General features: G+C 37.6%; 3 protein-coding genes across 3 annotated transcripts; 1 reads left to right on the top strand and 2 right to left on the bottom strand.

Moving 5' to 3' along the window:
* Positions 1-1,283: 1,283 nt before the first annotated feature.
* On the top strand, positions 1,284-1,801 carry MELLADRAFT_58845 (uncharacterized protein; the record flags this gene model as incomplete). The annotated part of the gene is made up of 2 exons (XM_007404842.1): positions 1,284-1,740; positions 1,776-1,801. The coding sequence occupies 2 exons, from the start codon at positions 1,284-1,286 to the stop codon at positions 1,799-1,801; spliced, it is 483 nt and encodes a 160-aa protein (XP_007404904.1).
* A 3,294-nt stretch (positions 1,802-5,095) lies between these two features.
* On the bottom strand, positions 5,096-5,844 carry MELLADRAFT_70581 (uncharacterized protein; the record flags this gene model as incomplete). Its single annotated transcript, XM_007404137.1, is given in 2 exon segments — positions 5,096-5,562; positions 5,573-5,844. 2 exon segments carry the CDS (start codon positions 5,787-5,789, stop codon positions 5,465-5,467), a joined length of 315 nt encoding a protein of 104 aa, XP_007404199.1.
* Positions 5,845-10,480: 4,636 nt separating this feature from the next.
* MELLADRAFT_88879 (uncharacterized protein) lies at positions 10,481-11,941 on the bottom strand (the record flags this gene model as incomplete). The annotated part of the gene is made up of 1 exon (XM_007404136.1): positions 10,481-11,941. One exon carries the CDS (start codon positions 11,939-11,941, stop codon positions 10,481-10,483), a length of 1,461 nt encoding a protein of 486 aa, XP_007404198.1.
* Positions 11,942-11,977: the final 36 nt, after the last annotated feature.

Below are 11,977 nucleotides of genomic sequence, written 5' to 3'. Positions count from 1 at the left end.
ATCAATCTGTTTTCAAAAACTACTCCGAATGCTCCGAAAACGTTTATCTCGCTGACGGAAACGCCATACAATCTGTTGGAAAAGGAACAGTCACCTTGAAAGGCCCTAACTCAGAACTCTCCTTCGCTAATGCTCTTCACATTCCATCTTTAACAAGCAACCTTATTAGTCTCTCTCAGATGTTCTCTAAAGGTTTTGAACTTGCTAATAGCGGGAATGGAGCATTCGCTTTACTCAAGGACAAGAAAGTTGCTCTAACTGGTTCTATCTCCAATGGAATTTTCGTTCTTGATGTCAACTTAGGCAAGTCGTTTGCTCTAGCTCTTTCGGCACCGCCACTTTCTTCTGACTCGTAATTCTTATTACATAGACGGCTCGGTCATCTAAACCATCGCTACATGACATTATTATTCAATTCTTCTCTATCTAAGTTTTCATCCTGTCCTACTTGTATCTTAAGCAAACATCACCGTTTACCTTTCTCGGGTACCCTGCCTAGGCCCTCAGCTCCTTTAGAAGTCATCCATAGCGACTTGAGTGGTCACATTTCTCCTGAATCAATTGGAGGTGGCAGATACTACTTCAAACTCACAGATGGTTATACGAAGTATAAACATGTTTTCATCCTGAAACACAAGTCCGAAGCTTTCTCTTATTTCGTGCAATTTAAACTCTTAGTTGAAAAACAACTCAACCTGTGCATTAAGCGTCTCGTAAACGATAATGGTGGTGAATACGTTTCAAATGAGTTTCTTTCGTATCTCCGTGAGCATGGTATCTCCTCCGACTTTACTGCACCCTATACTCCACAGCAAAATGCTATTTCGGAGCGAGGCAACAGAACAACCACAGAGAGAGCCAGATGTATGTTGATCGACGCGGGTTTACCCAACAAATTTTGGGGTGAAGCTGTTAGCACAGCTGTGTACATTGAAAATCGATGCCCTGAAGCTAGCATTGGCTATAAAACGCCCTTTGAAATGTGGACCGGCAAGCTTCCAACCCTTGGTCACCTTCATGTTTTCGGATGCGCTGCTTATCCCCTGATCCCCAAACAACTTAGACTTTCCAAATTTAGCCGAGTCTCTAAAAAATGTCTATTGCTGGGTTATCAAGAGCGATTGCACAATTATTGCCTGTGGGATTACGAGCAAAACAAAGTGGTCTATTCACATGACGTCATCTTCAATGAAGAGGATTTTTCTCGTTCCACTCCTTTTAAAGCGCCGCCTGATCTCAACCAGTTACTTGAAGATCTACCCTCCATCCCACCTGTCTCACCAATGTCTTCGCAACCTGATGTCACAATTTCCTACAACTCTGATGTCTCTTCAATCGACTCTGTTGTTCCTGTTCCGTCAGATGTTGATTCCATTCCATCTCACGGATTGACTCCTTCGCCTAACTCTTCGTCCGAAATTCCTAGTCATGGATTAACTCCTTCTGACAGCCCTATGTCTTCATTGAATGTATCCTCTTCTTCCTCCTCACCATCTCCAGTTGAGGACAATACTGAAGACTCGGCACCAATCACTTCCGCCGGTGACAAATCGGATGACGATTATCATCCCATTGACACTCTTGGAGATGTAAGCCCTGATACCTCGTCTATGCTTCCGCTACCTCCCGACCAAGCTCGCTGGTACTACGAACCCCATTCCTCTGTCGCTCCTCGAGATATATCTTCTTCTATCAGTCCCAATAACATCATCACTACCCGCCGCCGGGCTAATTTGGCAAGTACTGATAATTCCTCCCCGAAATCCTTCAATCAGGCTCTGCGCGGTCCTTTGGCAGATGAGTGGATGGCTGCGATGAACACTGAGCTTGACAACATGGCTCGTCAAAACGTCTGGTCTGTGGTCAAATTGCCTGAGGGATGCACAGCTATAGGTACCACATGGGTCTATAAAGTGAAGAACGATGCCGACGGACGCTTCGTCAAATTCAAGGCCCGCTTGTGCGCACAAGGGTTTTCTCAAGTTCACAACGTCGATTATCAAGAAACGTATGCTCCTACTGGATGTAAGTCTACGCTTCGGGTATTTCTGGGTGTTGCTGCCGCCAATGACTACGACGTTGAACAAATGGACGCAATTGCCGCGTTTTTGAATGGCGTTCCAGACGAGGTCATCTACCTCCAAATCCCTCAAGGTCTTTGTGTAGCAAATCGTACTGCTCGTACGGTTCTAGTTCTTCACAAATCTCTCTATGGCTTGAAGCAGTCTCCGCGCTGCTGGTACTTCAAACTTGTCTTCTTCTTCAAAAAGATCAACTTCCGTGCTTCTTTAGCGGATCCTTGCTTATTCATCAGTCTCAACGAGGCTGAACCATGCTACGTACATGTTCACGTCAATGACTTAACGATCACTGGCTCAAAAGAAGGTATCCGATTGTTCAAATCACTCATTTCGAAGGAATTCAACATGGACAACTTGGGTCCTGCTACTTCCATCCTGGGCATGAAGATCACCCGCAATCGCGCCAAACGCACCATCTCTCTATCGCAGGAGAACTACGTCGAGAATCTCCTCAAAACCTACGGGATGGCTAATTGTGCTTCTGTATCAACTCCAATGGTTCCGAACACATGTCTTACTAAGGCTGATGAAGCTTCAATCAATGCTTTTCTTGCTAAAGGCCTAAACTATTGCCAAGCCGTAGGATCTGTCAACTATCTCGTTCAATGCACTCGCCCTGATTTGGCCTTCGTTTGCTCTCAACTTTCTCAACACCTTGAAAAGCCCGGCACTGAACACTGGGCAGCATTTCATCGCCTTCTCCGATATCTCCGTGGCACTTCATCTTACTGCCTGAACTACAGTTCTCCAGATCCCGTGGCTGGTTCTCTCGCCTACTCTGTCCCCGTTAACTTGGCGGATTCTGACTGCGCCGGTTGTACCGATTCTCAACGATCGACTTCTGGCTACCTATTCATGCTTTTTGGTGGGCCAATCAGTTGGAGAACGAAAAAACAGCCAGTTGTCTCCCTGTCCACAACTGAAGCCGAATACAAATCAGTTGTAGAGGCCGCTCAAGAACTCCTGTGGCTGGACACCATCTTCAAAGACTTGAACATTCCTGTCCCTGACACCATTCCTTTGTTTAGTGACAATCAAGGCTGTATCGCTTTGGCGACAAATCCAATCTTTCGCTCTCGCACTAAACACATCGAGATCCAGTATCACTGGATCAGAGAACAACTACTCAAGGGTAAATTTTTGTTGACATACAAACCAACTTCGGACATGACGGCCGATATCTTTACTAAATCACTATCGCGAATTCTTCACAACCGTTGTGTAACAAGCATGAACATCAACAAGTAATGGAAGAAATGGTTTTTAGAAGCAGGGGGGGTATAAAGATAATTAATTCTCTCTGTTTTTAGTCATGACATCATAATCAATTATCCTATGACGTTGTTACTTTTTGCTTCCTTCTACAATCCATTTCTTGTACCATGGTTATACAAGAATCTACACATATAAGAATGAATGATTCTTCCTCTTGTTTTTCCTTCTTCATCCATTCTTATTCTTTTGTTTCTCGTACCATCAGGTACTTCACTTTACTTGACTCGTGTTCTCCACTCTTTGCTGAGAACACTTCGTGCTTCCTAAAGGTTTGTCTTTATGAGTTGATGATATTACTTTAGTAATCCATTCTTATTCTTTTGTTTCTCTTACCATCAGGTACTTCACTTTACTTGACTCGTGTTCTCCACTCTTTGCTGAGAACACTTCGTGCTTCCTAAAGGTACTTCACTTTACTTGACTCGTGTTCTCCACTCTTTGCTGAGAACACTTCGTGCTTCCTACAGCTTTCACCTTTATAATTGTAGGGGTCCAGTTCCAAATCAAAATCAGGTTTGCAGTCGCAGGGGTCCAGTTCCAAATAGAAATCAAGTTTGTAATTGCAGGGTGCCAGTTCCAATGTGTAGATTGGCCTGTATAAGAGGGGGTAGGCTAGTGCTGGCCATGATGTCATTGGGTTACGAACACAAAGGATTAGGTGAGCCCTTGATTGAAGATGAGATGGATTTGTGAGCTGAGCCTGCAGGACTCACCCTCTGTGCCGTATCACCGGGGAATGCTTGATTTTGGGGCTGCATTGCTGACAACAGTACTGCAGCCGCAGCGCAACAGGACTGAAATGTGGACCGCAAGAGGCAACACACCGGGCAATCATGTGATATGATGTGTTGCTCGGCATTGTGCTCATGGTCCCGTTGCTCTGTGTTGGGTCTTTATAGCAACGCGGCGGCCCAATGTTGATCATGATTCTTTAGAAAGGATGAACAATGATGTGTTCAAGATTGTCAAAGTTACAGAACATAATTTTAGTAGGAAAGAATGCACTTCAATCAAGCTATAATTCACATTTTCCAAGCATTCTGTTTTTCAACAAAAATTGTTCAAGTAAAGTTGACCTAAAACCCCATGCCCTCTGACCACTTTTGGGCTCAGAAACCCAGAAAGAGAAAGTGATGAGTTATCTTTAGGAAAGTATGGTTGTTATTGTCAAAGGCTTACAAATTTCAGACAGATACTGCAAATGTCCACATTCAGCAAATCCAATTAAGTTCTCACTCAAAACTCAACATTTTGAACATTTGAGGGCAGATTCAAGATCCTCAGTCTCATGTCTGTGCATATATAGCTTTTCTCAAACATGACCTGCACTTGTGCCTGGGTTGTCCAGGTGTTGTTTTTGAGTGGAAAGTTGGATTTGATAATCAAAAAAAAAGTAAAATAAAGAAAAACAAAGTTGTAATCAGATCCTTTAGAAAATTTATAGATGGAAACCAACCAGGTTGAGCATTCTGGAGATGGTCTTAGGAACTTGAAATGTTGAGTTGTGAGCAAGAACATTCAATTTGAAGGTTTTGGCTAAAATTTATAAGCCTTTGACATTAGCAACTATAGTCAAACTGTTTTCTTTTGAAAAAAAAGGTTTCATCTTACAATCAAGACATACTTCATTCATGATTCCTTAACCAAAAGTCTGATTAAAATAAATCAAATCTTAATCATCATTAAAACGACTTTTTTTAAATTATAATTGATATACTTTTTAAACCAAACCAAACCATACCAAAAAAAAGGAATCAAACATTACACACACGCACAAAAGGATAAGCTGATATATTTAATTCAAACTGATTTTCGTCAAAAGTTTATAAAAAGAAACATCATAAATCATTCAAGAAGTTTTCTTAATCAAGACACGAAAAAAAAATCATCACATCACATCATTTTTTATAAAAAAAAAGGACATCCACTTTTCATCACTAAACTATGATTGCACAAACTTCATTAAAAGAAAAAAAAAAGAAAACCCAATCCTAAAACCAAATAAAAAAATCACAAATAAAAAAAAACGAAAAAAAAAAAATCATCAAGAATAAAACCAACACCTTTTTTTTGATATATATCAAGTTTGAGTTTTGAATTAAAGTTTCTTATCTTTGAATCTTTTGATTCAATTCAAAAATTATTTCATCTTTTAATCTAATTTGATTTTCTTGATTCTTACATAAGCTTTTCAACTTTAAAACTTCAAGATACTTCAAGATCCATCTGACCTTCATTAGAATCCAAATTTGATTTCTTATTCAAATCTTCAGCTTCTTTTAAAGATAAACGTAAATCTTTAATAATCAATTTATCAATCGAACGTTGATTTTTTAATTTTTTAATCTTAAATTCCAAAGCGTTCAATTTAATCAATTGAAGTAAATCATTACGTTGAATTTCCATTAATTTCACATGACTCGAACTACCCATCTCTCGTATCTCTTCTTTTAAATCAATCAAATGTTGTTCTGAATCCAACTTTCTTCTATACATCATTTTGTTTTCTTTATTGATCTGTTTGTTTTGATGTTTCACAGTTCGAAGGGATTTATTTAACTTTCGATTCTCATTCAAGATTTCACTGATTCGACACTTTCGATCGTTTCGATGTTCAATGAGTTGATCATGTAAGCTTCGACATAGTAATCTGATCTCATGTTCATTCATTTCATCTAACCCTTCAAGATCTCGAATCGGTGGATCGTATTGAAAATGAAACGAATGTGAATCTTGAGCAGGTTGAGAATCTCGAGCAGATTGAAACTTAAAGTACGATTTCGATTTAACATGTTTCTCTCTCAATTTACCCACCACTCCTAATCTCTTCCGTTTCGGTCCGGCTTCTTCTGAGTCTGAAGAAGATGGTCCTTCTTCTTCTTCTTCTTCAGGTTCAGAACCAGACGAATCAGATCGATCGGTTTGATGATGGTCTCGATCCTGTGGATCTTCAATCACCGTATCATCCGAACTATCTGGATGATAACTTGGATCTTCTAGATCATCAAACTCTCCAATCTCATTTGATACTTCATGTTTCTCATTCATCCCTTCATCTTCACTCGAATTCAATTTTGAATCTTTTCTAGAAACTTCAGTGGATTTGAATCGGATCACAATCTTAGTAGGTTGAGGTTCTGGGGTTGTTTTGTCTTGTAAAACTCCTCCTAATCTATGTCCAGGTGCGTTTTCTAATTGGTTGACTAAGTTTCCAAGAAAGCTTTCAGCTTGTGGTTGAGGTTGAGGTTGAGTTTCGGTAGGGAATTTATCAATCGGAGTGTTTAAAGCCGATTCGAATCCAGAATTCTTGGATCCATTTGAATGTCCATCAAGTGAAGGAGTGGAAGTGATCGAATTCAGGTGAGTTTTTTCGTTCTGACCATCGGTTTGTTCGGATTCAGATCTTCTTGGGTTTACTAAGATATCATCAACTCGGATATCATCTGGGTAAGTGATTGGATTGAGTCGATTTGATCTGATTGGGGTTTCTTCTACTTCAATGGCATCTGGTGCAGGGTTTGGGTTGGGTATATGTTCGTCAACTAGGATATCGTCCACTAAGATATCATCCACTCGAATATCATCAATTTGAATATCATCTTGTTGGGGCGTTGGGTCGAGTCTGATGTCGTCAATTTGGATATCATTTTGTTCAGGTGTTGGGTCGGGTCTGATATCGTCAATTTGAATGTCGGATTCTTCAGGTGTTGGATTAGGTGTGATTTCATCAATTTGGATATCAGATGATTGTGATACCGAATAAGATTGAGTATTAATAATTGGTTGAGTAGATGATTTAGAAGTAGAAGCAATCGGATCAGATTGGATTTCTTGATTTGTTTTTTGAGTAGTAAAAGTAGAAGTAGGTTGAGTTGATTGTTTAGTAGATTGATTTGGTATCTCATAATCTGATTGATTAAATTGATTTAAATCGAAATTCGGATCTGGAAACAGTCCTCCAAATGTAATGGCATCTCTTAGATCAGATGGATTATGTTCGTAACCTAAAAACCCTTGGTTTAATGTTAATGGTAAGTTATTCGGTGAAGGTGGTGTTGGTGTTGGTGTTGGTGTTGGAATGGATTGATTTTCATTTAAGAAATCTAAAAATGACTCTAATGGAGTTCTAATAAAAGTTTTATTAATAGTTTCCTTCAATCCGTTTAAATCGAAATCCCAATTTGAATCTGAAGTTGATGATTGATTTAAATCTAATAAAACTTGAAACAAATAAGTTTTGTTTTCTTTAATTTCGATTTCTTCTTCTGATGAGATACATATGATTTCTTCTTCTTCTTCTTCTTCACTTTCATCTAAATAAATCACATTAGATTGAATTCGCACTTTGGTTTTGATTCTAGTTTTGGTTGATTGGTTAGATTTGATAAAAGTTTTATAAGTTTTTTTGAATTTGATTCGTACTTTAAGTTGGTTTGGTTGAGATCCTGATACCTATCAGACCATTCAATCAGTAAGATTATTCATGGAATAAACTCAATCAACTTTCTCAACTTACAATTTGGATTTCTTTAATATTCGGTTTACTAATCTGATTAAACTCTTTAAAAGACTTCTTCATAAAAACTTCAATCCCCTTTAAACTTTTAAATTCGATTCGATCTTGATCTTCATCTTCATCTTCTTCCATTGGATTAATTTCAATTTCTTCATCTTTAATCTTTTCTTCTTCACTACTATAAATCAATGAAATCTTTTCATCTTCTTTCTCCACATTCTTGCCTGATTGGATTACTTCAAATATTTCTAACCTTTCATATCTTAATTTGTATTGGATTTCTTCTTTGGTTATGGTGCTTGATTGGTTAGATGAACTTGTACTTCCGCTCATGTTTGATAAGATGAAATTTTTTCTAAAACGAAGAATTGAAAAATCGAATTGAAATTGGCGTGAACGTGTTTGGATTAATCAAAGATCAAAGAAAAGGAAAAGGAAAAGAAACTCGTTTATGAAAGTCAAGAAAAGTTAAACAGGATTTATGTAGATTGTATATAGATTTTAGATTTTTTAGATGTGTTTTTTTTTTGAAAAGAAAAGAAAAGAAAAGAATCTTTGAATTAAAAAAAATTGAAAGGGAACTCAATAGAAAATTGATTTTAACATTTCAATTCGTGATTTGAAGTTGATGATGAGCTTGAAGTGAAATTAAAAACTTGACTCAGTTTTTTACTTATCCAATCATTGGATCATCAAGTCTCCATCATAATCATACTGAACAATTCACTTCCATAAATACAGATGTAGTATTGGATTTGCTCAGAAGATAAAGAAAAACTGAGCTAGAAAATAAATAAATAAAATATCAGTGATCTGCGGGACTGCCAAACAAACAAACCAGTCTATATCATATTGCGTATATCAGATATATGTAAGCATCTAGATGGTGAGTTGATAACGACTACGACGACCTACACAAAAGAACAAAAGGTGTTGTTTGAAAACTTAAAAGAATCAGATTTGGTACAGTGACAATTTCAGTAAGTTTCAAACTTCAAGCTGATCAGGCTGAGCAAAGATTTTCATATTTTAAAACTTGGATTTGGGTGATGTGATGATGATTTTAACAGATAGAAGATAAGCTTAACTAAGCCCCTCAAGACCGTCTGCGCCTCGCCCTCGTAATTGAGAATCAAGATTATGTATCAAGTTGAGCGCGTCGTACTTTGTTAAGGTTATTCCCGAGAGGAACCTTCAGTTGGGTAGATCAGAAGACTTGATAAAATTCTTTAGGATCACTCAGATTTCTATTTGTATATGACCTGCTTCAACATGAATCTGATCCATTCCGCTCACAAGAATGAATCATCTCTTTTGGATGAGTCTAAGTTCAAATTTGTAAGTTCTTCTTTTTTTATTATATCTTCTTTCTTTTAGTTCGATCTATCTATAAACTAATTAATCATTTGTTCTTCTCTCCTCATTTGAAATCTAGGTTTGTATTCTTTATTTTTTTAGATTGATCGATTTCATACTAACTCGTTGATTTTCTTGATTATTTGTTTTTTGATTTTGAATCTCATCATGTTATTATCTTTTATCTTGAATTGAATGTAATAAAGACTAATGTTTATGCAAATTGTGAAATAAATAAGTTATAATGAATATGATTAATAGAGAATCTTGAACTGAGAATTGTAAATTGCAATTAAGTTGATTTTAATAGATCTTCCAATGAAATCGACTCTGAATTTTAAAGGAACACATTAAAGAATAAATAAAAAATTGTTTCTTAGAGTGAGATCTAAATTGATTTCCACACCGCTCATTGGATTAGTCATTTCACACTGTTATGATGTGAGATGACTCACCCAATGGACAGGTGAGCCACCACGCTTTAGCTGCTCACCCTGGCTGCCATGTGTAGCTCACAACAGGTATTGCACTGTGGACAGCGCGTGATTTATTGGCAGAGAACTATTTCACGTGAATCTCACGTGCCAGCTGCCCCGTGGTGTAAGTTGAGCAACTGGGCAGACAATTATTTTCTTGGTTTGTGATTTTATCCAAGAGTCAAATTGGAACCATATCTTTTTAAGATCACTTGTTTCTCTTTTTACATCAGACTCAATTCAAAAATGAAGAAACTAATTGAAGTTTTGAAAATGTTTGCTCTCATGAGTTTTGATCTTACATAACGTATAGAGCGAAGACAATTTCGATCAAAACACGTTTTCTAGAAATAGTTTCTTTCAAAACTCCTACAGCCCTTTGCAGAATTGATGACTTTGGAAAAAGAGAAAACACTTGAGTTTTCAAAAAAACCTGCGAGTTTTTTTCAAAAACTCATCCATTTTTTCAAAAACTGAGCGAGCTCTTTCTCTTTTAGACTTACTGAGCCAGGTTTCCAAAAAAAACTCACTGACTTTTTGAAAAACTCAGCAGCTTTTTGACAAAACTCAAGGTTTTTTATTTGAAAACTCGATGTTTTTTTTTCTTCAAAGTCATCAATTATGCAAAGGGCTGTACATTTTTCCTTTTGAAAATGGAAATATTTATAATTTACATCTTTTCATTCATGATTTCATTTGAATGGTAAATAATGAATGATAAATTTTGGCTTAAAAATTTCTAATCAATCTTTTCCATTGATTTCATCAAAACATGCTTATAAATTCTTACATATAATTATTTCTTTTTCACATAAACAAACCATGATTAAACCATTTGAATGATCTTGACGATGGTTTCTCAAACCGATCACTCCAATCAAAGATCCACATGGGGTTTGATTCAGTTTAATAACAGATTGATCTAATTGAATTGATTTTGAATGTTTCGAATGATAATAAATCATCATATTTCCAATCTGTTGTTTACCTTCATCATCCATGGATACACGTGAATCTTCAAAGATGATCGTTTGATCTTCTGTATAACAACTTAATCTTATATCTCGTTTTGATGCCATCACAAATGACATAGCAGGAATGGTTTGAATATGATCCCATTGATAAACAGGTGACATCGATCGAGTCGAACTGATAGGTGACTCAAATACAAGTCCGTCTATATCATTCTTAATCATGATCGATGATCTTGATAGGTTGGAACTTGGGATTTCAGGTTCGAGATTATGAACCGGTAAGCTTCTAGAGATAATCTCCACTGGTATCATCTCATGAGGTGTGATTGTGATCCAATGAGGTTTCGATTCCAATGATTCATCACCATTCACTGGACTTAACCATGTAAAGACCGCTCCAAGACTTTGACTCTGATTTCCCGAATCAATCTCATCATCCACTTCGGCATTACTTAGACCGATATGCTTACCACCCAAACCTGTAGAAGGTGGTTGGCCCGAAGTAGATCCAGTGATAGGTATAGCACCGAGACCTTGTTTTTGTTTTTGAATGGAGCTTAGACTGCTATCTAGATCTAGATCAGTTGTATACTTTTCGAGCCTGGATCGAATGGCTTCATAGTCAGCTGGATCAAAGACTTGATCGAGTTGATCATCAGATTTAAAGGCTTGTGGCCAACGTAGCTCGTGTCGTTTTTCGAGCTCTATCGTAAGAGTAGTATGACCTTGATCTGAAGTATTCGTATACCAAAGTGAGTCCTTGGGTTGAATTTGATCCCAAAGCTCAAGTCGAAGTAGAGCTGATGAAGAGGATGAATCAATAGACGTTTTGAAGTATTTGAAGAGAGTACGGATATATTGATCAAACTTCTTTGCCAAATCTGTTGTCAAAGAGGTTGATTGAAGTTTTAAAGTAATTTGATTGGCGTCAAAAATAAGGTTAAAGGATTTCGTAGGAAGTTGTTCGGGAATCGGAAATTGAATCGTCAATGTTGTGGAAGTTTGTGACCAGCTGTACGGAGGTGGGATAGGCGATTCGGGTAAGACCTCGCTAGTTGGTTCTTGGGTGATCTGATGTAGAGTCTCATGTGATTTGACTTCATCGGACTGGGACTGAGCGATGACAAATTTTGAACGAGAAGCAAAGCACCACCTCTTGTAAGCTGGATCGAATTCGACCAGAATCAAATCATGCTGTCCCGTCAGTTCAGCCAATGGGATTAGATGGAGGTCGAAAAGAGGCGGATCATCCCCATCACACATCACTGGTGATACTCGTAGCTCGAATAGGTGTATCTG

The sequence above is a fragment of the Melampsora larici-populina genome (genome assembly GCF_000204055.1).
Source record: "Melampsora larici-populina 98AG31 unplaced genomic scaffold MELLAscaffold_2, whole genome shotgun sequence".
Taxonomy (NCBI): Eukaryota; Fungi; Basidiomycota; class Pucciniomycetes; order Pucciniales; family Melampsoraceae; genus Melampsora; species Melampsora laricis-populina.
Note: the sequence above shows the minus strand (reverse complement) of the source record. Positions and strands in the feature narration are given on the sequence as shown.